At 37.2% G+C, this 25,510-nt stretch overlaps 1 protein-coding gene across 7 annotated transcripts in view; it reads left to right on the top strand.

Annotated features, from left to right (window-relative positions):
- ston2 (stonin 2) overlaps positions 1-19,939 on the top strand; it is a 33,337-nt gene extending 13,398 nt beyond the window's left edge. For 3 of the 7 annotated variants that reach the window (XM_067367246.1, XM_067367247.1, XM_067367249.1), the window contains 4 exons: positions 2,591-2,773; positions 10,170-12,044; positions 13,605-13,807; positions 18,089-19,939. In XM_067367246.1, coding sequence (XP_067223347.1) covers positions 2,591-2,773; positions 10,170-12,044; positions 13,605-13,807; positions 18,089-18,166 — 2,339 coding nt within the window. In that variant the 3' untranslated portion in view covers positions 18,167-19,939. Of the gene's footprint in view, positions 1-2,590; positions 2,774-3,044; positions 3,185-6,681; positions 6,993-7,210; positions 7,330-10,169; positions 12,045-13,604; positions 13,808-18,088 lie in introns of those variants that run through there. The other 4 variants (XM_067367248.1, XM_067367250.1, XM_067367252.1 and 1 more) reach the window with 4 other exon arrangements.
- The last annotated feature ends 5,571 nt before the right edge of the window (positions 19,940-25,510 follow it).

The following is a 25,510-nucleotide window of genomic DNA, read 5'->3' as shown; positions in this document are numbered from 1 at the left end:
TGAACAATGTTTACTCGTTCTCTCTGTTACCTGGACCGAGAAATTAATATTCGTTTGTCAGCAAAAGTCTTTTGACAGCTCCAGGGCTTGCGCAAAAACTACAGATTATATTTCAGCATTTTTGTATCGACCATTGGATCGACAGAGGGTTATTAACAGAACCGTTATTGTAAGGGTAGGTTTATCATTGAAATATGTATCATACTATGTCTACTCTTTAAACAGCATTATGGTAAATATGGAATACTATGGCAACAGATTTTTAACCTGTACAAGACAGCGTTTTGCTTCAGGCGGAACTAACACAGTTTCTTTCAGTTTTCATCCAGTTTGAAATGTTGCCCATAAACAGGGTGATTTTTCAGATTTTCAGTTGTGGCGTTCTCTCCATATTTACGATTCTTTGCACTGCCTACCACACTCTGGATCCTTCTCTGGAAACCAAAAGTAGCTCATTCCCGCTAAACGTTTACTCTTTGAATTCTTGCCCCTGGGAATAATACAAGTCGACACCCATTATGACTTAAAATTTGCTAAGAAGTATTTCCTACTAAAGCAAGGTGGCAACGCTCTGGTCGAGCAAATACATAGCACGTGATTTCCCTGTCTCATAAATTTTGTTTCTAAATGCTCGAATCATGACAAAAAATGTTATTTTTTAGGCTGGATCAAGCTAATGCGCATGCACAGTCCTAAATGCGCATCTCTTGTGTCTCATTTCGGAGGCACGCGTCTGACTGTTTCTAAAGGAACCGGAGCTTATAACGGCCGCTGCAGTGACACGATGACTATTACTATTAGTCAATATTTTTACTATTAGTAGCCTATTAGTGACAAGCAGGTCAATGTGTCCCTCGCAGCATCGTATATAAGTCACTCTTTGTCTTTCTGCATCAGTTGTAAAGACAAATTAATATTGTATTCCTTATATTTTCCTGTGGTGACTTAATGGGAGGAATATTCCAAATAAAATGTTTTAGGCATGTTTTATTTACTCACAGAAGATGTGCTTTATTCCTTCTAGTTGTTAGTTGACTGTCTTTATTTTTTCAAACTGATGATGAAGTCTTTTAATGCTTTGTGATAAAGACAAAAAAGATGATGATAAGTCTGCGATACTCAGTCAGATGATCTCAGTTCATTGTTTCAAACCACTTCTGTTTTTTTATTCCTTGTGCAATGAAGGAAAACATTTACATGTCTGTTGTACTACTTTATCCATTTTGACCTATGATCTCAATATTTTTATATTTTACTTAAGACATTATTAAGTTCTACTTGATGGTGTGCTTTAGTAATTAGGTTTAAAAGCTTTAAAGAACTACTTTTGTGAACTCTTTTAATTGAGCTCCAAGAAAAAAGAAAAAAAAATCCATTGAATGGGGAAAAAAAAAACCCTGTATGTTTGGATTTGTTGCTAGGCAGTGTACACATCCTGTGTTTGAATCCCAGTTGTTTGATTAAGCATCAGAGTTGCCTACATGTATTTAAAGAACTGGAAGTGTTATCTGACTTTACATATTTTTACTCCAACCTGAATCTAGCGCCATTGTTGTTTCAAAGCATTCTTCTACACAGTAATTCATAACATAAGTAATGTGTCCTCTGATAGCAATTACAGCAGTGCTAATTAAAATCATTGAGTAGATTGATTCATTTGTTTGACGAGGATGATACACATCAGTATGCTGTGCTATCTCACCTCACCCTTGATGTTTAATCCTTTTACTAAAGCACTTTTCCCCACTGTGAATATTTAATAGTCTCTTGTCCTAATTCAATGATAACACCTGTTCATTAGTGACACACATTTATTCACGCACACACATACCAGGGTTGTGCACCATTCGGAATTAAAAATGACAATGCCTTTAAATTCCGACTCATTTCCTGAATTTGAATCGAATTCTACAGTTTCAAATAGGAGGCAGAATTATCATTTGAATTTCAGTTTTGAAAGGAAGTAGTTTAATTTAATTAAAAATGCAATTGAGATTTATAGACATAATGATCTATACTACCAATCAAAAGTTTTAAAATAAATTTTTTAATTTTATTTTTTTTTAAATTATTTTATTCAGCAAGGATGTGTTGAAATGATCAAAAGTGAGAGTAAAGAATATAAAAAAAAATCGTTTCAAATAAATTGTTCTTCTAAAATGATAAACTTCATTTAAGAATCTAGAAAAAAAATTAAGCAATTTTATATATATATATATATATATATATATATATATATATATATATATATATATATATATATATATATATATATATATATATATATGTGTATAAAATATATATAGTATATAATATATATAGTTTGTATAATTATTTATATATATATATATATATATATATATATATATTAAAATAAATAAGTTATTTTAAATTGTAATCATATTTCACAAGATTTTACTGTATTTGTATCAAAAAATGCACCCTTCAGGGCATAAGCAAATTCCTTATTTTTGGATAAACTTTCTTTTTAAATCCAGAATTTTACCTGTTTGTGAAGATGGCAGTTATTTTATGAGTACTGTATGTACCACAAATGTGTATCTCTAAAGACATTTCTGTTTTATTACAGGTCCCAGGCACAGCATTTGCTCTTCAGCCAGTTTCTGGAGTACCGTTCCCCCATCAGAGAGCAGCTGGACCACCCAATCAGAGGAGCAGAGCTCCGTGAGCATGGGGGCGTCATCCTGTGACCTGCCCTCTCTTAACACTGAAGAGCCACCCAGTCAAACACCCTCCTGTCCCCACTCTCCTAGTGAGTACCACACACACTGAGCCATACCTACTAGTTAATAAATGGGTAACTCTCATCATCCGAACGTCTGTAAGTGGCAGTTTTATATTCACCCAATGCCTCAAACAGTAATTAAAGTCTGTCCCCTCGTGAGAAGACAGAAGGAAGTGAGAATCACACAGGAAATGCTTCACACGCTGAATTATCCATCAATAAATCCCTTCTGTTGCTCAGCACAGCCTCCAGGGTCGCATCCAGGAACGCAGGCGGAATGAAAAGACGGCAGGTTTAGGAGTAAATGATGGAGGAATCGGGACAAATAAATTCTCGCGGTCTGTGACAGCTGCTCCTCAGACGCTCCTCTCGTGTGAGTGATGGTGGCTCTGAAGGAACGCTGTGCTGATTTGAGGCAGGACGCACTCTCTCTTGCAGGTAATTTGCGGCGGAGCGGTTAGCGCTCCTACGCGATCCATCTCGGGCCTCTCGCCTCAGCCCTCCGGCAATAGCTCACTCAGACCAGGGTTTCTATGGAGACAGGAGAGGGTGAGGTGCTTAAGACGGTTTTATTTATTAAAATGCAGCATGCTTCATTTCTCAGAGTGTGAGGGAAGATGTAGTCACTGAAACTGAATTTTCACTTGAGGTAGGAGTGAATAGCAGTGCATGATATTGAGTGTTAGTTAAAGCAAATGTTACACTAAATAGTCAAATGTGTAATTACAACAAGCTGCACTGGAGTTTTATCATGAAAAGATAAGAATATTCTTTAAAAAAAGAATATAAAATATCCTTCACTTGTTGGAAGTTGGAAAAAGAAGATTTTACGAATAATTTTATTTGTAATAATGTACACTTACCATTTAAAAGTTTGGGGTCAGTACAGTTTTGTTTTAAAGAAATTAGTACTTTTTAGTATGATGTTAAAGATTTCTATTTTCAAATAAATGTCCTGAAAAAAAATAGTTTCCACAAAAATATTAAGCAGCATGACTGTTTACAACACTGATAATAATCAGAAAAGTTTCTTGAACACCAAATCTGCATATTAAAATTTCTGAAAGATCATGTGACACTGAAGAGTAATGAAGCTGAAAATTCAGCTTTGCATCAGAGAAATAAATTATATTAAAAATACAGTAAAATAGAGAATATTTAACAGTATTACAGTATTTTTGATCAAATAAATGTGGCCTTGGTAAACATAAGAGACTTCTTTCAAAAGAAGTCTCATAAAAAAAAAGTCTTACTGACGCTAAAATTTTGAATGGTAGTACAAGTCTACTTTAAAAGGGTCCTTGATTATTTCACTTTTTTAACTTCAGTGTGTAATGTTGCTGTTTGAGCATAAACAGCATTTGCAAAGTTACGTCGCTCAAAGTTCAATGCAAGGAGAGATATTTTCTTTTACAGAAATCACTTTTTTAGGTCTACAACAAATGGCTGGTAGGGCCACAATGAGCTTCTTCCCTGGTTGGTGACATCACAAACCCTAAAATTTACATAAACCCTGCCCCCAGAACATGCAACAAAGGGGGAGAGGCCATGTTGGGCTGCTTTAGAGAAGAGGAAGAGTTGTTGTAGTAGAGTGTTGTTGCCATGCCGTCATTTTACGCCGGACTGTTTAACAAACGAGGGTCAATTCAACTCTGGATTTGCACAAAAGATTAACATGACGGCACATGCTAGTCAATGAGTTGAATCAACTCCACAGCAACTACATAAATTTATCCACCATTTAACCATTCAGAAACATCCAGATGCATTCTAAAAGTTGTAACTTCTGAGTCTCTCCATCAGTGTCTGACTCCGGTTCGAACAATGTAAGGCTGAACACCGTTATTGACAATCGTCATTTTGGTTGCGCAAGATTCTCCAGCTTTGTTGTTGTTGAGCAACCGACGAGTGAGCTGTTAAAGCTCCGCCCTCTTCTGGAAAGGGGGCTGGGAGCACCAACTCATTTGCATTTAAAGGGACACACACAAAAACAGTGTGTTTTTGCTCACACCCAAATAGGGGCAAATTTGACAAGCTATAATAAATTATCTGTGGGGTATTTTGAGCTGAAACTTCACAGACACATTCTGGGGACACCAGAGACTTATATTACATCTTGTAAAAGGCTCATTATAGGTCACCCTTTAAGTCACTTTGGATAGTAGCATAACGGAATGAATAATCTGTTCTAACTACATTTATTTCTGAAGAATATGCGAGTTTAAAAAAGGTGTTCTGAGAGGTTGTTTGGATGCTGCTTTCTGGTTACTCAATTAATGATATCCCCAGGCCTCTGGTCTCTTGATATGGCTTGGGTTGCTCCTTCAGAGTAAGCCCATGGCATTTTTTTCATCCATTAAATGTCAGAATACCTGTCCTCAACTCAATCTGAAGATTTGAGGTGTCATTCATGCCTGTAGTACAAATGGTCTACATGCTTATTAAATGATTTGAAGTTATAGCAATCATCACTAATAAGTCTTTGTAGAAGCATTTGGGGGTTTTGGATTTTCCATTTGGCCTGTCTATGTGAGACACAATTAGACCTACCCACCAGCCTTTGCTCCTGCTCTCACTGTTGAAATACTGGCAGCAGGGTGTCGTTCTATTTGTTTTCTTTTTACCATGTGACCCATGGGTGTTGGTCCACAATTGTTTATTTACAGCTGAATTGAAAGTAAATTTGCTTGTAATTGCTAATTATTTGTGTACATAGCCCTCCTCCGCTGTAATTGTTTGACCTGATTTCACTGTTTGTACACATTGCACATGTTCTTGGCTTGTGTGTACTTCAAGCACTGTATATCAAATATTTTCTTTAGAGGGATTCTTTGTGTGTGATTTACAGCGATTATTCATGAATGAAACATTGTAGTTCTGAATGTGTCATTGTAAGTCGAGGCTATTGGATACGAGTGAATATGAACATTTATGGTGCAAGGCAGGTCTTTATGAAAGCTTTGTGTTGGGCTAATTCACAGGCACGGATGGCTGACTATGTTCTTTATCAGGATGTGCAGTGCATTTGTATATACAATGCACATTTTCATTTCCTTCTTATTCCATTTCCGGTTGTGCATAAGAATGGTGTTGTCCATTGAGATGCATTAAGTGTGTGCGGTCAAGAGAGGAAGAGAAAGAGCGTGTGTGAATGTGGTTTTGTCATATCCAATGGAGCCCACACAGAAGGGCATTGTCGTCAGTTTGCAAATCTCTACAGAGAACAGCAGAAGTTAACTGTAATCTCAGATCAACAGAGGTTATAGAGTAGAGCAACAGCTTGTTTAAGAGCACATCCTGCTGGGAATCTTGCACGCTTCCTCACTGACTTTGACCTTTGACCCCTGCAAATGTCCTCGCAAAACACCCGCCTCCTGTGACTAACACCTGCAGCTATCACTCCGTTTCACATTATAGGAAAGCTCTGCCTGCTTCTCACCAGCATAGTTTGGCGAGTTTCAAATGGGATACATCATGCAAAGCATAGATTGAGGTTTTAAAAATGGGCATTTAAAAGTAAATATTACAAAGAGTGCCAATCTTGAGATCAATACATTAATTTGAAGTAAACGATAATCAGTTTGAATGGGTGCGTGTGTAGTAGAGAAAATTCTGCAGTAATCCCTTGTTAATGCTCTGGGTTTGATTAGGACTGATCTGAAACCAGCAAAATAAAGGTCAGTAGCTCAGTGCTGTAGGAAAGGATTGAGCGATCTCAAAGAAGATCAGGACATCAGTACAAACACAAGCTGTTACCCGTTTGTCTCAGCTCTTAGTTTGCAGTCAGATGCCAGTTGACTTGCACATTTTATAGCTGTATAAATACAGTTGTTTGTTGCACACCATCATGTTATTGGTGAGTCAGCTTCTGTTTCACATTTCCACATAATTTCTTCTCTTTTATATGACACATACTTAATCGGGATATTCAGAATCACTCATCCACATGGTTACAGGCACACATGAGAGAGCACACTAAGTGCGGGCAACTTGCTTCCCACCAATCGTATTTCAAAGAATGCATTTCTGTGTTGAGGTGTGGCAAAGAGTTTCTGAAAAGACAGCAGCCTGTCAAAAAGTTCAGACTCCTCCTGTGAGGCAGGCAGACCAACAGGCATCTACATGTCCACAGACAGAGGAGGTCATGTGACCTGCTACTTACTGCATGATGCCGTAGTGAAGCCTCACAATTGGTGTCCCATCTGTTCCTCTATTTAGCACCTGGACTCTTGACTATGCTGTACTGGTGAGTCTCTTTTCTTGCACTGTTGCTTTGTGACAGGCTTTGAAAATTTTGTCTGACTTTGGCTTATAAATGCTTGTGGATCATAGGTTTTGATTTTCACCATTCTTCCTTCCCCTTTTATGAATCATATAACATGAGCAATTGGGCATCTTTTACTGTCGATTAAGCATATATTCATCTTTTAGTTCTGTATTTTAAGATCGGGTAGTTTGTTTTAAAAAAGAAGCGGGATTCGAGCATTTGATGGAGTCCCACTTGGCATAGCTTATACAGCCTCAAGATCAGCACTCTATCCATGCTGAGTTTTACTTGGAGCTGGAAGTTTGAAAAAATACCAGTAAGTTGATGCTTAGCAACAGGCTTTTGCTTTCATGATTTACTCCGTAGAACAGACTGTCTATACTGCAAAAATAATTTTCTTAATCAATATTTTGTCCAGTAAAAAAATCTTAAAATAAGATACATTTTCTTGAGAAGCAAAGTTGTGTAGGATACTGTTCTTGTTATAAGCATAAACCTCAATAAATTGTTACTGATTTATGCTCGCATCAAGTAAAAAAAGTATGGTTAAAAAAAATAGATATTCTCAGAAAGTAACTTATGCAGTTTTGCTTTCTTGTTTTAAAGTATTGTTACTATTGTTATTTTACTGGAAAACAATTAAATACTGAAGAAGAAAACTAATGCAGTGTTTTTAAGCTTTGTTGAAAGAAAAATTAAGATTTTTTTTAGTGAATTTAACTTGAACTTGGTTGAACCTTGATTGTTATAATTTGCATCTCACCCTCTGGCTGATTTGATGTAGCTCTTGTAAGAACATGAACAAACTTGCTTTGGAGGTGCGCAGATGCTGTATTCATGTTTGGGACATTGCATTTTTTTTCTGAGCTGAGATAATCTTTTAACCTCCTCCCTCCAGGGCTGATAAAATCTGAGCCTCTTTATGTCTGTGGTCGCTTCTGTGTGTGCACGTTTTGTATTGCAGTCTTTTATTACTTTTTGTTATAGTCATCGTTTCAGATGAGTAGATTTATAATGTGATAAACCTTGTTGAACTAATATGAGAAGATTAACAAAGCCACAAGCCATTGTACACACACTCTCTCACATTAAATAGTAAATGTTTTAAGAGACTGGGATGAGGGAGCCTGAAACATTCAAGTACAAATGATCCCGATAGATGTATTAGTTGTTTATGGCTTTTGATTTGGTCTATAATTCTATTACAGACCCTAAAAAAATGTTGTTTTTGAGTTAGCATGTGTCAAAGTCTGGGTGTGCATATGCTCTCATTGCATAGTGCTGTCATGCCAGTTTTCAGCATGTGAGACAGACCATTCACTGAGTGCTTTGTTGCATTGGCAGAGAAAGTAGGTCTGAGGTGGAGAATGCTGGTGCCTAGCAACAGGTAAAGACTCTCTCTAATTTGGCATTGGAGAACTGAAACAGACAAGAGTTTGAGCATGATTTCAAACTACCACAAGTGCAGCAGGATTCATTAATAAATGAATGATTATTTTTGCTATCACTCTTATTTATACATATTTGCCTAAGGTACATTTAGAATTATTGTCTTCATTTCAAATAAAACATGTTTACATGACATTTTAAATGACAAATTGCTCCCAGGTGAAATAAAGAACATTTCTATAATATACTTAAAGTGCTTTATTTTCACACACCAATTTTGTACTTGTATACTAAAAATTCTTAAGATAATCTTAAGTACATCTGTGTACTCAACTGTGCTATTTTGAGACACCATGAAATATGAACTAAAATGTGCTTTTAATACACTATCTCTGTATTTAAAAAAATGTATTTAGTTACCAATTATAGTACACTATGTTCCTCAAGCTGTTTCTGGTATTTTCCATAAACACTCGCTGGTGTCTGTAAGTAAGTTGAGCTGAAAATTGTTTCAAATGTCTTAAATGTTGAGGTTAGCTGGTAGCCTGATATAATAGCATGGTAAATGAGCAGGGGTGTTCACCGTCTCTGATTAGCTCACAAAAGTATTTACTGACAGCAATAATTATCATTTTTGACAGCAATAATTAAATTTATTACTAGTGCAAATGGCCTTTAAAAAAAGCGCCATCGCTATGAACGCTTGGCCGTCACAAGCCAGTTATCCCTGTGGTAACTTTTCTGACACCTGCTTAAAACCCAAAAAGCCAGAAGGATTGTGTAGTCCAAGTGATAACTAAACATATTTTTCTAATAGAGACAGTATGTTATTATAAGCACATTTTAGTTCATATTTCATGGCGTCTCAAAATAGCACTGTTGAGTACACTTAGATGTTCTTAAGATTATCTTAAGAAGTACTAAAGTAGAATTTTTTTTAGTATATTAAGTACAAAATTAGTGTGTGAAAATAGAGCAATTTAAGTACATTATACTAGTGTACTTTTTTTCACCTGGGCTGTTTTATTGTGAAATCAATCTTTTAAAGTGCATGTTAATGTACTACTGAGTCAAAGTGAAGGCCCATGGAGACTGTGATGAACTGCTGCATGGGAATTACAATACATTTTTAAATAATTGTGGATTAGGGTAAAAAAAATCTAACAATAAGAATGTCTATAATTTGGTAAATAGTCAAATTATTTGCAGCTAAGAAGTAGGGGAATTGCACAAATTAATTCAAACTCTCATGATGTGTAGCCACTGTCATCTGTGACCTTGGTGTGACTAAAAAGAAATTGATTATTCAGCTATCCCATTGTTCCTGAAACTAATCCTAGTGCAAAAAACATAAATCTCAAACTGAAAAATAAATTGTGAAGTCACTTACACCTCTTCTAATGAAATATTAATATACCTATATTAAAATAAATGCATAGCATGGAAAGAGAGTGAATGTATGTATGTCTGCGTGCTTATGAACTGTAGTTGATTGGAATCTGCCTCCTTCCTGTTAGTGGAAATGTCTTTTTTTATTTTTTTATTTAGACCAAAATAGTTCAACCATTGTGACTTTTCAGAAATAAACTCAAAAGGACAGTGGAAACACCAAGGTGGTCATCCATTTTCTTCTGCCTGCCTTTCTGTTAATTCCTTTGAGAGATTGCTTCTGTTATAAAAAAGTATTCATTATTAAATGTCGGAGAGCTCAAATTTGATCTGAAGTGTTTTGATCTGAAACGGCTTTGTCTTCTTTTTTATTGATAGATTCTTCTGTGTGCCAAGAGGATGAAGGAATGAACATGGATTCATTCAACTGGACAGCAAATGACCAACACAGTAATGGCCATTCATATGTCACCTCCAACCACTTTACCGGTTGGGTTACTTTTGATGATGATGAGTACTCAGTTTTCCAGCCTCCAGGGAGACCGTCTGATATAAAACTGGATAACCTCAACAATTCTCCACTGCAGGATGCCAACAGCAACTTGATTTCATCTTCCTTTTTTGGCCAGATGACAGAGAGACACATCCTAGATTTGACCCCTGATGGCAACAATTCCATCTTAGCCTTTGATAACACACTATCGAACAACAGCGTCCCTTACAACAAGAAGAACCCTTTCCTGGATGATGAGTTCTCCAACCTACAACCTTCTCCTATTAACCCTTTTAGTGCCTATTTTGACAAAAGAGACCTGAAAACGTCACAAGGCATTGGCTTGTGTCAGGAGGCACCAAATGTGTCCAGCTTCAGCTCACCGTTCTTTGAGTATCAAGATGCTGATATAAAAAAAGAATCGATTTTGCTTTTTTCAGCTCAGAAGGACTCTGCAATTGGAAAAGATAGTCTCCCATCAGGCTTTCCTGTAGATGGTCTGGATCAACTCAGGAATATACACATCTCTGACCCTGACCGTGACGGCAGTCCTACACTACCAGATGATTCGGTGGATGAAGTTTGCTCAGATGATTCCACCTACGAACCAGACCACATGACTCCTCAGGAAGGCTGGCCCATGCTCCTGCGCATCCCTGAAAAGAAGAACATCATGTCCTCACGCCACTGGGGACCAATATTTGTCAGATTGACGAACATTGGCCAGCTGCAACTTTTCTATGAGAAAGGGCTGGAAAAGCCCTTCAAAGAATTCCAGTTAAACTCCCAGCATGAGATATCTGAACCCAAGCTTCAGAACTATGATGAGAACGGCCGGGTTCATACCATCAGTGTAGACCAGGTGGTTTACAAGGAGAAGAGGAAGATTCAGCCCAAGGTCACGGTGGTTCATTTGCCTGTGAGAGAGCAAGTAGTGAAGCTTGGGACCACAAACTACCAGGACTTCTTGAGCTTTCGTCATGCTCTGCAGGAGAGGCTTGTAGGCCTCTCAGTGGATCAAGAAGGTCTCAACTGGCCAACGACTTACTCTGAGGAGGAGGTCCACGTGGAGGTGAGGGATAACTTTTATGGGATTCTGTCCAAAGGGGACAGCCGTATCTTGGAGCAACTAGTTTTGACCCAAGTGAACATGCTAGCATTTTTGAATGGATCTCCACCTTGTAGTATCGGCCTCAATGATGTCCAGGTCAAAGGTAAAGAGGTGGTTTCTCGGCATGACATAATTCCCAACACAACGTCACGTTGGATTCAACTGCGGGATTGTCGACTGCATGAGTGTGCAGACCAGTTAGAGTTCACAGAGTCCCGAGCCATTACGTTTAGTCCTCCAGTTGGTCGTCGCTTTGAACTGCTGCGCTTTCGTACTGCGTTTGCAGAAAAAACCCTTCCCTTCACCCTGAGAACTGTCGCTTGTGTCAGGGGTGCGGAAGTGGAGGTGCAGTCCTGGCTGGTGATGTCAACTGGGTTCTCATCCAATCGGGATCCTTTAACTTTAATACCATGTGAAAACGTTGCTATCCGTTACCCTATACCAGAAATTTGGGCAAAGAACTTTAGGCGCGAGAGTGTGACGGGAGAGAAATCCCTGAAAGCTCGGTTCAATAAAGGAGCCAGCTTTGGTTCAACCAGCACGTCAGGGCCCGAACCAGCCATGAGGGTCACGCTCGGCACAGCTAAATATGAACAGGCCTTTAGGTCTGTGGTTTGGAGGATCAGTCGTCTGCCTGACAAGAACGCAGGTGAGAACTTAGGTCTGAATTTGAGGTAACTATGGTGTCAAATGATGTGACAACATGAATGAACTTTGAAAAGTTTTGAATGCAAGAAGGTGTCTTGTGTTGTTTCGAAGTTAAAAAAGTAGTTTCACACAATTTTTTTTTTTTTCATAATCAATCAATTGCTATTACTGAGTACTCATGTTCTTCCCTTTTTTTCTCAATTTATTGACCTAAAAATTGAAATATTTAGATATAGCATTAGTGTAGAATAGCCATGATGCACTCTCAAGTTAAACTGATCTTGTTCTCCTCTGTAACTCTTATGCAACATCAGAGCTATTTTATTTTGTCTACCTGCTGTATTTCTAACCTTCATCTGAAGGTTAGATCGATCAAGTCAACAAAATGAGCCAACAATTCTGACTTTTCCTAGTGTTACTGTATAATGATTGCTATTTCTATGTATGAAAGATGAAATAGTGCCAGTATTTGAGAATTCTACTCTTATTTTAGTGTTTTTCTCTATTATCATGGTTAGAATATTAGTTAGATTAAGGATTTTTATGTTTTGATGCTGCTGAATAAATTCTCACAAACCCCCAAATCATTAAAACGGCTGTGGTAACAAGCCATGCCTATTAATGCAGTATTGACTCCCAAAGCAAGTGCAGTGGTGTAGAAATAATCGTTTATCCTTTTTGTTGATTTTCTGTTGTCATAGCATTTGCATTGTGACCAGGGCTGTTATATTTTTTTTTCAGTCAATGGCCAGTGCTTTAGGCTTTTCAATAGTACATCAGCAGGGACCCCCTCCCCCTGCATGAGTCTGATTGGTTAGACAAAGCTCAAGCTATCATTATCTGTTAATTCACAGACTCAGTGTCTGACATCCCTGAGCTTCACAATTCAGTGCAATGAGCTTTTCCTTTTTTTTTTCTTTCTCTTATGTTATGTTTTTAAGGAAAAAAAAATGAAAAAATGTGTTCACCATTTGCTCACCCTCATGTCGTCACAAACCCATATGGAATTTCTTTTTCTATAGAACACAAAAGGAGATATTTTGAAGAATGTCTGTCAAGCTCCTAAAATGACAAAAAAAGCACTATATAAGTATCATAAAAGTAGTTCATAGAACTCTATAGACCAGGGGTAGCAAACTCCGCTCCTGAAGAGCAACAGTCCTGCAAAGTTTTGCTTCAACCCGAATCAAACACACCTGAACAAGCTAATCAAGGTCTGAAGGGTTACTAGAAAGCTACAGGCAGGTGAGTTTTTACCAGGGTTGGAGCTGAACTCTGCAGGACTGTGGCTCTCCAGGACTGGAGTTCGCCACCCCTGCTATAGACTCTATAAGTTGTAGTCTTCTGAAGCCATACAATTGCTTTGCAAGAGTTACATTTCTTGAGTTTTCTTCAGTTCATTTTAGCAGAATCAAGGCCAGTTCTATTCTAATGTTAAATTATACATCGCACAGCTCCATCTAAAATGTCATCTAGTAATTTGCATTAATTAATTATTTGCATTAATATTGCATACATAACATTAATATGGTTGTGGATGTTTTCTTTTTTTTTTTTGTAGCACTGGGACATCCTCATACGTTCTTCTGTCGTTTGGAGCTGGGCTCAGATTGGGAGGTGCCTCCTAAGTTTGAGTGCCTGGTAGAGGTTGAGTTTGACATGCCCTCTGCTTCTGCGTCCAAAGCCATTGTTCGCTCTCTGTCCGTGGGGGACAGAACTGACTTAAAAAAATGGATCACCTACAAATCACATTACCTCTATAAGGTATTCTGAATGTGAGTGAGTGTTTGTGTGTGTGAGGGAAGGGTGGAGGGAAGCCGTAGGACATACAGTGTAAGCATTTTGAAGAATACGAAAGTGCGGTTTTGGCAGAAGCACTAGGAAGGTAATAATTTGTGTTTATAAAAACACATACACATACATACATACACACACACAGACACACACACAGAGACACACACACACTGTATTGGACACTAGGGGTGCAACGGTTCAAACTGCTCACGGTTCGGTTCATATCACGGTTTTAGGGCTACTAAAAATAGGACTACTGTCATAAAAATAAAGAAAATATGAACAAATAATCAAACTACAAGCAACATCACAAATACATACAATAGAGCAAATATTCAAATAAAAAACAGTGCTTTTCAGGTATCTAAAAATAGTTTTCAGGTACAGAAAATGGATAAAGTAATCAAATATAAAATAACACTGCATATTATCTTCACTGTATAAAATAAATAAAGATTAATCATTATTGAAGTTACAAAAACTATTCAGTAGGGGTGTGACGAGACAGGTATCTCACGAGACGAGACTCGAGACAAGATTTTTACACACTATTTTTAAGAAATCCTCAATGGTGAAATCATGACTAGAAAAAATATTCTGCAGGTGTATTTGAAATGTTTTAACTAATTATCTTGTAATGAATGTTATTTCAGTTCTACTTTCTTAGTATGAATTATCATATGCAGTAAAAGACAACAATACTCAAGCACTGTAAAAGGTTTTTCTACTAACTCAACTGACCGACTTCTCTTCTGTATGATTTCAGTCTCTTCAGACCTTACTGTATATGATTTATGAGCTTCTACAACTTTTGACCTCCTAACTGAACTCCTTTCCACAAACTGATCATATAAATAAAAACAGTATAAATAAAAATTAACACTTTACAATAAGGTCTCATTTATTAACATTAATGTATTAACCAACATCAACTAACAATGAGCAATATATTTGCTACATTATTTATTAATCTTTGTTTATGTTAGTTAATAAAAATAGTCATTCATTGTTAGTTCATAGTTTACAGTGCATTAACTAATGTTAACAAATGAAACCTTATTGTTTGTGTTTAATAAGATTAAGAGAAAACTGTTATTCGTTTTTATGGTAACACTTTACAATAAGTGCAACCATAATCGCACTCTCAATATTCAAAGTGCAAATAAGACCACATTTTTCTTTGATACAGAGCTGAGAGATGGTTACAACTGCACTGCCCAGCCTAAAATAGCTTTCATATTGAGAGATATCTGTATTCATCAGGAAGCCACTTTCAAAATGCGGGGTATTGAAATCGTGTTTGAATGCGTGTTCCTGTTTACTTTCACTTTCAGCGATCGCGCGTAACTCTGTAAATATGGAGCTGCGGCGTTCGTTATCCAACTGAATTAAATGTTTTTTTATTTAAATACAAAGCAAAACGACAGTGGAGGCGTAATGTAAACGTAGCGGTGGCATATTCTTTCCTAATCATCCTAACAACATCACGAGACTACTTTTCGCCTCGACGAGAAATCTCGTCACACTTTAGTCTCGCGAGATCTCGTGACACGAGATCTCGTCACACCCCTACTATTCAGTCAAGAGCAGTGAGTGATTTCTTTGTTATTTGTTGTTTAACATTAAATGCGCCGTCTTTCTCGACTAATAGACATTCACTTAAGACATAACCGACTATGTTTGCTAGGATACTTGCCAAGACGGGCATGTTGACATAATTTTTGTATGAATTTGTCCGCTGAAGCACAAAACTTGAAAGAGAACTCAGTATTTGCGCACTGACTGAAATAAACGTGTGCGCGCTTCGGATGAGCGCACACAAATCTTCTCACAGCGCGTGCAAGTTCTTTTTCGCGTCTTGTTCTTGAAGGTTTAAATCAGTAAGGCTTAAATGAGTTTAGTTTAAACACCGATAGCAACGTGTGCTGTTCAAGTCTCGCTCGCGCGCTATCAGCACCCGGGTGATGACGGCGAAAATGACTGGACATTAGAGCTTATGGCACTCGCAGTGAACAAAGTTTACAAAGAGTGACTTTTGTCCACACTTTCTGAGTATCGTTGTTGTAACTTTTTGTGCATCCATCAACTGAAACATACATTATCTGAACTCTGTGTCCGTTTTCCACGTTGCTATTTTAAACAAACCAGATTAACCAATAAGTGCAGAACCGTTGCACCCCTATTGGACACCCCTCCAAATCATTGAATTCAGGTGTTCCAATCACTTCCATGGCCACGGGTGTATAAAATCAAGCACCTAGGCATGCAGACTGCTTCTACAAACATTTGTGAGAGAATGGATCGCTCTCAGGAGCTCAGTGAATTCAAGCGTGGTACCGTGATAGGTTGCCACCTGTGCAATAAGTCCATTTAGGAAATTTTCTCACTACTAAATATTCCACGGTCAACTGTTAGTGGTATCATAACAAAGTGGAAGCAATTGGGAGTATCAGCAACTCAGCCATGAAGTGGTAGGCCACATAAAATCACTGAGTGGGGTCAGCGCATGCTGAGGTTCACAGTGCGCAGAAGTTGGCAACTTTCTGCAGAGTCAATAGCTATAGACCCCCAAATTTCATGTGGCCTTCAGATTAGCTCAAGAATTGTGCGTAGAGAGCTTCATGGAATGGGTTTCCATCACCGAGCAGCTGCATCCAAGCCTTACATCACCAAGTGCAATGTGTCGGATGCAGTGGTGTAAAGCACACTGTCACTGGACTCTAGAGCAGTGGAGACGTGTTCTCTGGAGTAAGAAATCACGCTTCTCTGTCTGGCAATCTGATGGACGAGTCTGGGTTTGGCGGTTGCCAGGAGAACAGTACTTGCCTGACTGCATTGTGTCAGGTGTAAAGTTTGGTGGAGGGGGTTGTTGTTATGGTGTGGGGTTGTTTTTCAGGGGTTGGGCTTGGCCCCTTAGTTCCATGAAAGGAACTCTTAATGCTTCAGCATACTAAGACATTTTGGACAATTTCATGCTCCCAACTTTGTGGGAACAGTTTGGGGATGGCCTTCCCATTTTAACATGACTGCGCACCAGTGCACAAAGCAAGGTTCATAAAGATATGGATGAGTGAGTTTGATGTGGAGGAACTTGACTGACCTGCACAGCGTCCTTACCTCAATCCGATAGAACACCTTTGGGATGAATTAGAGTGGAGACTGTGAGCCAGGCCTTCTCGCTAACATCACTGCCTGACCTCACAAATGCGCCTCAAGATGAATGGTCAAAAATTCCCATAAACACACTCCTAAACCTTGTGGAAAGCCTTCCCAGAAGAGTTGAGGCTGTTATAGCTGCAAAGGGTGGGCCAACTCCATATTAAACTCTACGGATTAAGAATGGGATGTCATTAAAGTTCATGTGCACAAAGGCAGGCATCCTGAAACTTTTGGCAATATAGTGTGTATATAACTTTTATCAAGTACTCAATCACAGGCAGCTATATATGATTGGTTTAAATACTGTATATGGTCACATGACGTTCTGCAGTTTGCTAGATTAAAGGTTGGCACATCTTACCCACTGACACACCTTACTCCACTCATCCCTATATATGTGTTAGTGCAGTGATTTAAGCTATGTTTCTACCTTGTTAGATGTTATAATCCTGTCTTTACCCTCAAAAATACACTTCAGAAAACTGGTAATTTAATCTGGTTATTTAGTGGTGGTTTTTAAGCCAAGCCCTTCGGGAGGGGTCTGAGCTAAATGTCATGTACCCTGTGACAAAACCACTGAAAGACAAGTTGTCACCCTCAAGCAACCTGCTGTGTCAGCTGCCAGAGCTTGTTTTCCCTACTGCATTCCAAACATGTCATTAAGGTGGCTGGAGCTGTTACTACAAACATCTGTTCCCATTACTGTTCAGCAGCCACAGGGAGTGATTCATCACTGAGCAGAGGTGTGCAACAAACAGCAGGGCGGCAGAAATGAGATGTAAAACTCTGCCTGTAACCTCCGTATAGGAATGACAGAGAAACCTGCTGATGAAGCAACTTACTGTATATGATAAATGTATCATAGCTGCAGGGCAGGACAGTGGCAGCAGATGTCTGAACCCCAGTGAGGTCAGTCACGGGCAGATTGAAATGGGATGAGCATGTGGAAACAGGTGATGCCTGAGATTAGGTTGTTTCGTTTACATTAGGTTGTTACTCCCAACTTCCTTGCCTTGTAATTGACTGCCTCCTTGTGGCAAGCATTTGCTACTACTCAACTAATCACATGCACTTGCTTATGTTATCCTGTAGGTGGCAGTCGAGCAGAAGAATGAGAGCAAATTGGACAGTCCTCAAAATGAGCAACCAGGCGAGTGTACTCATCAGTGAGGAACCAGGAAGAGAGGGAGGTTCACAGGTTGCACTTGAACGAGAGAAAGTTCAACCCTGAACTGGGGTAGTTTTCGTTTACATTTATTGCCCATTTGGACAATATTTTGAAATTGAAACATATTTAGAATGATATGCAGAAAGGTAAAAAAAACGCACAGACACAGACACTGACACTGACAAACACTACAGTATATTTGCAGATCTCCATATTAATTTCATGCCCAACTTGCAATCATCTCATTAAGTCATGTAATCATCTTTGCCTGAAACAATGCAGCTGTCATAATTTTACTGAACTGCAGATATCAGAGATTTTGTTTTTTGTTTTTTGTATATTTTGGCCTATGTAGAGACATTTGTGTAGGGTTACCAGGTTAATTTTCTTGCTAATTTAACTTTGTACCGAGGATAATGAGGGACTCATTAACTAACACATTTCAGAGAAGAAAATTAAGTAACCCTTGCTAATTTCTAGTTAAAAAATAAATGCTATTATAACAAAAGGTACTATTAATGCAAATTGTTTACCTTAGATTTGTGTTCACAAGTCTTTTATAAGCACATTTTAATTTGTCTTCATGAATATTTATATTTGAATTCCATTTTCCGATCAACACAAATTCCAAATGAAAATATCATTCACATTAAATCAAATTGCAAATGGGTTAAGTTCTTAAAGTCTTAAAGCAGAGTATTCCTGTGAGGGAAATAGATCATGAATGTCAAATACCCTGTACTTTGCACATCTTGATGAATTTAAGTGAGTATATTTATATACTGAGTTTGACATTTAAGTATGTTCAGAATTACTATAGAGGGCTTAAACTTTGTGTTTGTGTTTAAACTAGTGAAATCTGCTGTAATGATGCATTGCTTCATTTAACTAATGGTTGTTGACATTATACTGATAAGTAATGTGTTTAAAGAATATATTTAAGATAACACTTACCAAATAATATTTGCGCATTATTTCAATTGCATTTTCATTTCATGCTGTTTTGGTTTTGGGAATCGCAGTTGCTTTTATTTTTTTGTGCACAAACCTAGAATTATTTTTAAAAAATATGTATGTTTTAATTGATTAAAATTATTGTTTTTTTCCCCTGTAACACAGAGGAAAACTCAACATCATGCTTCATATCAACTGCCACATGTTTTCATCTGACCTGACCCAGATTTCACACTAGCGTTACACTGAAAGCAAATTTAGTTGTTTTTTTGCTGATTATTCATAGTTTTTAAAATTGCTTGAGACATTGAGAATAATTGTCATACTTATTAAAAATATATATATTGCTTCCCTTAGTTTTGATACTCAAAGTAAAGCAAGATTGACATTTGGCAAAGAAATTATTTGTTAGTGTCCCTGATTGTTTATTATGTCTTAAGTTTGTTTTTTGTAATTTCTTTTTTTTTTTTTTTCTGGGTTGGTATTCTTTGTTAATTTAAAAAAAATATGCTTTGCTAATTGATGCAATATGGATAGATGCATTTAATTTTTTATTGTCTTCATAATTGTAATTCCACTAACATATGTCACTCGATCATGCACCATCTCTCAACTGGACGGCATGCATACAATAAAGTATGTTTGATTAAAAAAAAGTTACTTGCTATTTACCCTCATTTGTGTTATATTTTGATGTTGTGTATTGTATGACTCTATGTTAAATTGTCTATGCCTTTTGTCTTAATTTTGAAATGTAAACATGTGCCATATGATCAATGATCATAATATAAAGCATGATTTTCAATGACATGCTCATTAAAGGGGAACTATTATGCAAAATTCACTTTTACATGGTGTTTGAACAAATGTTTGTCAGCAGTGTGTGTGTACAGAACTACCCTATAATGGTAAAAACCCACCCAAATGCTTAGGCCCCACCTATGACTGTTGACAGACTCTGCCCTATTAGCATAGACACTGCCCAGAGTGAGCCATGTTTATCTCCTTGCCAGAGCATTTAATGGGATAGTTCACCCACCTATTTGTGTGTATTTGAAGTTTAAACTCATGTGGCTTTAAAACGCATGCAGATAATAAACTTTCATGACGATGAACTGCAATGTCACATGAGCATGACCACAATAGTATGAGGGGCCGTATATAAGCCACAATTATTGAAAACCCTCTTACAAACAAGTGAAAACATTGACAACCTCAGTGAAATTAATTCATAAGCAATACTGAAAAAGCCTCTTACAAACACTAGTCAAAACACTGATTAACCTCAGTGAATTCATTCATATGCATTACTGAAAAAGACTTACAAACACAAGTGAAAATAATGATCAACCTCAGTGAAATTTATTCATACGCATTACTGAAATGAGAAAGATTTCAGAAGATGATGAGCTAATTTCACTTTTAGATTAATATGTTCTTTTCTCAAATATTGCTGCTTGCCTTTTCTGTTTTGTCTGTTTTCTAAGTTGCTGTTGTATAATCTACAAAGAAATCATTTTCTACTTGTTTGTAGCTTATAAGGACAATGAGACCGTTGCTTGAATTTACTGGCGGGTGGTTTTATTTCACCAACTGTAGGCTACGCAGCTACTCATTCAGCAATTCCCCTGCTTGTATCACCATACGACAAACGTTATTTATATAATTTATTCATGAAAAATTAAACTCCCAATATATGCTTCAATGCGGGATATAAAGTTGTGAGAGATACATAATATTGTTGTGGGTTTAATACATTTTAAAAATATCTAAGACATAATTACTTTCCAAGACAACGCTGTACAACAACTATCAGTCTTTGCATTAATGTTGCAACAGCAACAATACTACTATGGGTTTGTAATACTGTGCATATTGCAGACTTTAAGGAAAATATGAGTGAATGAGATGAAATATCATTGAGAGATGTGTGTTTTTATCCAGAAAACAACCAGAAACAACCCAGGGTGCGAGCTGTCCTGTTTCTCTTTATGAATTAGAGGATCAGGTCTGGGTGATAAGAGAGCTGCCAGCCAATCATTTGCCCAGCATGTCACGAAAAACACTCCCTGCATCCCAATGTGCATACTATCCACCCTAAATAGTATTGAATGTGTCACATAGCCTACTATTTAGGATGGATAGTATGCAAATTGACACACAGGCACTGTCTTCACAACACATGGAGTGCGATAATGCACAGCCAAACAGACACAGAGAATATAACCAATTTAACCGCCATCACTACAAAGTAGTTCATAAATTTAACTCTTAATGAGAGCTCTGTAGTCTCACCAATAAATCACCAAGACCGTTCAAACATTTTCATGACATTTCATTTGTAAAAAGACTTTGATTCCCGAACTGGTTCTTAGGCTCGACTATCTATCACTGTTACCGGAAAAACGTTTACCCGGCGTGGGTCATTCTGGAAGCCAAAAACCAAGAAGTGTAAAAAGGCTGATAGCGGATAGTTGTAACAGTGGTGTAGGTGGAAGCCAAACTATGGTAAGCCATTCACACTGGAAGTGGGACAAAACAGCGAGAGAACATGTTTGCTAGCGCCACTAAACAGACAGCGTGGCGTGAAAGTTCAACTGTTTTTAGATAATGAAGATGAAGAGAATTAAAGCTGCAAGCAGCGTTGAAAGAACCCTCGCACCCGGGGCCACCACCACCCAGTGGCCTTAGGAAAACAGTGAACAGTGGGCGAGACGTGCATTTAAGCGGGCAAATGTAGGAGAAATATGGCAAAGTCATTTTGATGTGCCACACTTCCTGCTGCCAACAGGTGGCACTTTGACTACAACTGCAGACTGCAATGTAGATGTCTTCAGGCCAAGACTATTATCAAACATGTGAAGTTTGGGGCAGATCAGACATTGTATGCCTGAGTTACAACAACTTTCTGTTTTGTGGCGTTAATCGCTTACATTAGCACTTAGCCAAATGTTGCATAATTTAACGTGTTTATAGCATGTTTGGTACTTCATGGCATATTTAAATGTGTTTCTGGAAGTAAATTACAGTGTAAAGCATGCCATTTCCTGTTGCCAGCAGGTGGCGCTATGACTAACTGAATATTGACATGTAGATGTCTTAAGGCCAGGGCTGCGTTCCACTCCAAATTTGAATGCCCTTCACTTGCTAACTTCCCTGTCTCATAGACTCAGATGTGTGTCATTGCTTACGTTGCAAAAGTGCCCACTACTGGCGGAACTTATGCATAAGATTTAAATGAAATGCCCCAAGCCATTGATTACTTGGAATTCACAATGGAGCTCATTTATTATTTAAACCCCTTTTGTACTTATGAATTTGTTTTATGCAACATTCTAAATCCTATATTATGCTTTAAAAATCTGGAAAACAGCCATTGTATCCCCAGTTTATAAGGGTGGTGATAAAACAGATCCAAATTCATGTCGTCCAATCTGCCCTGTGACAAAAAAATAATGGAGAAACTAATGAATAAGCAATTGATAGGGTTTTTAAATAGATGTAATATATTATCTGATGTCCAGTCTGGCTTCCGTTCATCAGTTGTATTACAGCAGTTGTAATAGTTATGAATGATATTTATAATGCACTAGAAACACAATTCTGTGCAGCTATTTTTATTGATCTTGCTAAAGCGTTTGACACAGTTGACCATTCTGTTCTATTATCCAGATTAAGTAGTAATGGTGTGTCAAATCCAACCTTAACTTGGTTCTCTAACTATTTATTTAATAGATCCCAATATGTAAAGATTGATCAGCAGTTATCTGAACCATTAACTATTAACACGTGTGTCCCACAAGGCCTGTGTAAGCATCAACTCTGTTTTCAATGTACATTAACTACATCTCTCAGGTGATCTGTAGTCATAAAACCTATATTAATTTATAAGCAGATGATACTATTCTTTATGTTGTAGAATCATCATATGATGAAGTCTTAAAACAGGTATAGGACTGTTTTAATAAAATTCAGGAAGCTTTTAATGATTTAAAATTGGTTTTAAATAGTACAAAAACAAAAGTAATGTGGCTCGGGAAAAATCAACAAGGTAATAAAGATATTACATCCTTAGATGGGGCAAAAATTGAATAGTACCTTCATGTAAATATCTCGGAATTTGGCTCGATAGTTCTTTGACTTTTACCTATCATATAACTCATCTTCAGAAGAAAGTTAAATCTAGATTTAGATTTCTATATCGAAACAGATCTGTGTTTACTATATCAGCCAAGAAATACCTTGTTGAAACCACTGTTTTACCCTTGTTTGATTACGGTGATGTGGTATATAGAAATGCACGTAAAGGTGTTCTGGAACAATTAGATGTGTTGTATCATGCAGCAATTTGATTATGAATGCACCCTATAGAACGCATCATTGTGAATTATATTCTTCTCTGAACTGGACATCATTGCATACAAGACGGGAAATACACTGGCATATCTTCATTTATAAAGCTTTACTAGGGTTACTTCCAAACTATCTTCAAAAATTGCTGCAATTACAAACTAATACATTTGCAACTAGATCATCTAATTATATCTCTTTGACTATCCCTAGAAAGAAAACTACTTATGGTCATTTTGCTTTTGAATTTACTGCCCCAAATGATTGGAATGTGTTACAGAAGCTATTGAAATTAGAGACATATATTAGAGACACAGTTTGTGTATTTAAAAAATTATTAATGAGTGCTTTTATTACAACCTGTAAATGTTTTAACTGATTTTTTGTGTGTGTGTGTGTTTGTATTGTAATGTATGGCAGTATGTATTTCAGTAGACGTTTGCTCTCCTGCCAGGCTGACTTGCCTGGTTAAATAAAGGTTAAATAAAATAAAATATTATGAGCTACAAATATTATGCGATTAAATCTAAACATAATATATTATACACTATTATGCAATTAATTCCCAAAATATTTAATATATCATACACTTCAGTTAAAGGGATAGTTCACCCAAAAATGAAAATTTTATGTTTATCTGCTTACCTCCAGGGCATCCAAGATGTAGGTGACTTTGTTTCTTCAGTGGAACACCAATGATGAATTTTAACTCCAACCATTGCGGTCTGTCAGTCTTATAATGCAAGTGAATGGTAACAATTTATAAGCGTCAAAAAATATGCATAGACAAATCCAAGTTTATCATTGATGTCCTAAGACACAAAACAATCGGTTTGTGTGAGAAACCGAACATTATTTATATTATTTTACCTCTAATACACCACTATGTCCAACTGCGTTCAGCACTCGCTTAGTAAGGTCTGATCGCGCTCTGACAACGGCAGTGATGTCTCGCGCGTATACTTCAATGAGTGCTAGACATTACTTCAGTTGTCAGAACGCGATCAGACCTTACTAAGCGAGTGCTGAACACAGTTGGACATAGTGGTGTATTAGAGGTAAAATAATATAAATAATGTTCGGTTTCTCGCATAAACTGATCGTTTCGTGTCTTAGGACATCAATCTGTCATCATGAGCCGCAGGGATTAATTTGGATTTGTCTATGCATATTTTTTTGACTCGCATTATAAGACTGACAGACCGCAACGGTTGGAGAAAATCATCATTGGTGTTCCACTGAAGAAACAAAGTCACCTACATCTTGGATGTGATAAACATCAAATTTTCATTTTTGGGTGAACTATCCCTTTAAGCAAGATCTGCTGTGACTAGGGTTGTCACGATACCATAAAAATGTCTTACGATACTATACCAGCTGAAGTATCACGATACCAAGTAGTATCGCGATACCATGCAGTATACAAAATGAACCAAACTTTCATAAAAAACATGAAAACAGACCAGATTTTTCTCTGAATAGCCTACTTCATTAATGAGAATGAATAACAGGCTTTTATTACCAATCAAATGAATCATTGTAAACAAAATTCATCTTAGCACTGCACAGAAGCTGTATGAACTGACATTATGATGTAACATTTATGCATTTACACTTCAATTACAATTGCATAAATAATGTTATGATATTAATGTTTCAAATATAAAATTTGAATATAGAAATAAAAATGTTGGCGGAAAAAAATGATAGAATAGACCTACTTTTAGATGGTAAAAAATGATAGAATAGACCTACTTTTAGATGGGAGACTAAAGTCGCCAGTAGGTGGCAGCAAGTGTTAATGATCAAGTCAATGAATCATTCAACCGATTCGTTCAAAACGGCTGATTCATTCAGGAACGAAGCAAATGACTTTCTTAATGAATGGATTAGTGAGTCAGTGACTCGCCCAATTTGTTCAAAAACAGATTCATTTAGAAACGAAACAAAAACAGCGCTCTTGCTCGTGTCACGAACTATCAGGAGCATTTTTGCCAGCCTATCTTGAAATATCTTACCCTGACTGGAGAGCAGTAGGCTAT

The sequence above is a fragment of the Chanodichthys erythropterus genome, chromosome 18, assembly GCF_024489055.1.
Source record: "Chanodichthys erythropterus isolate Z2021 chromosome 18, ASM2448905v1, whole genome shotgun sequence".
NCBI lineage: Eukaryota > Metazoa > Chordata > Actinopteri > Cypriniformes > Xenocyprididae > Chanodichthys > Chanodichthys erythropterus.
Note: the sequence above shows the minus strand (reverse complement) of the source record. Positions and strands in the feature narration are given on the sequence as shown.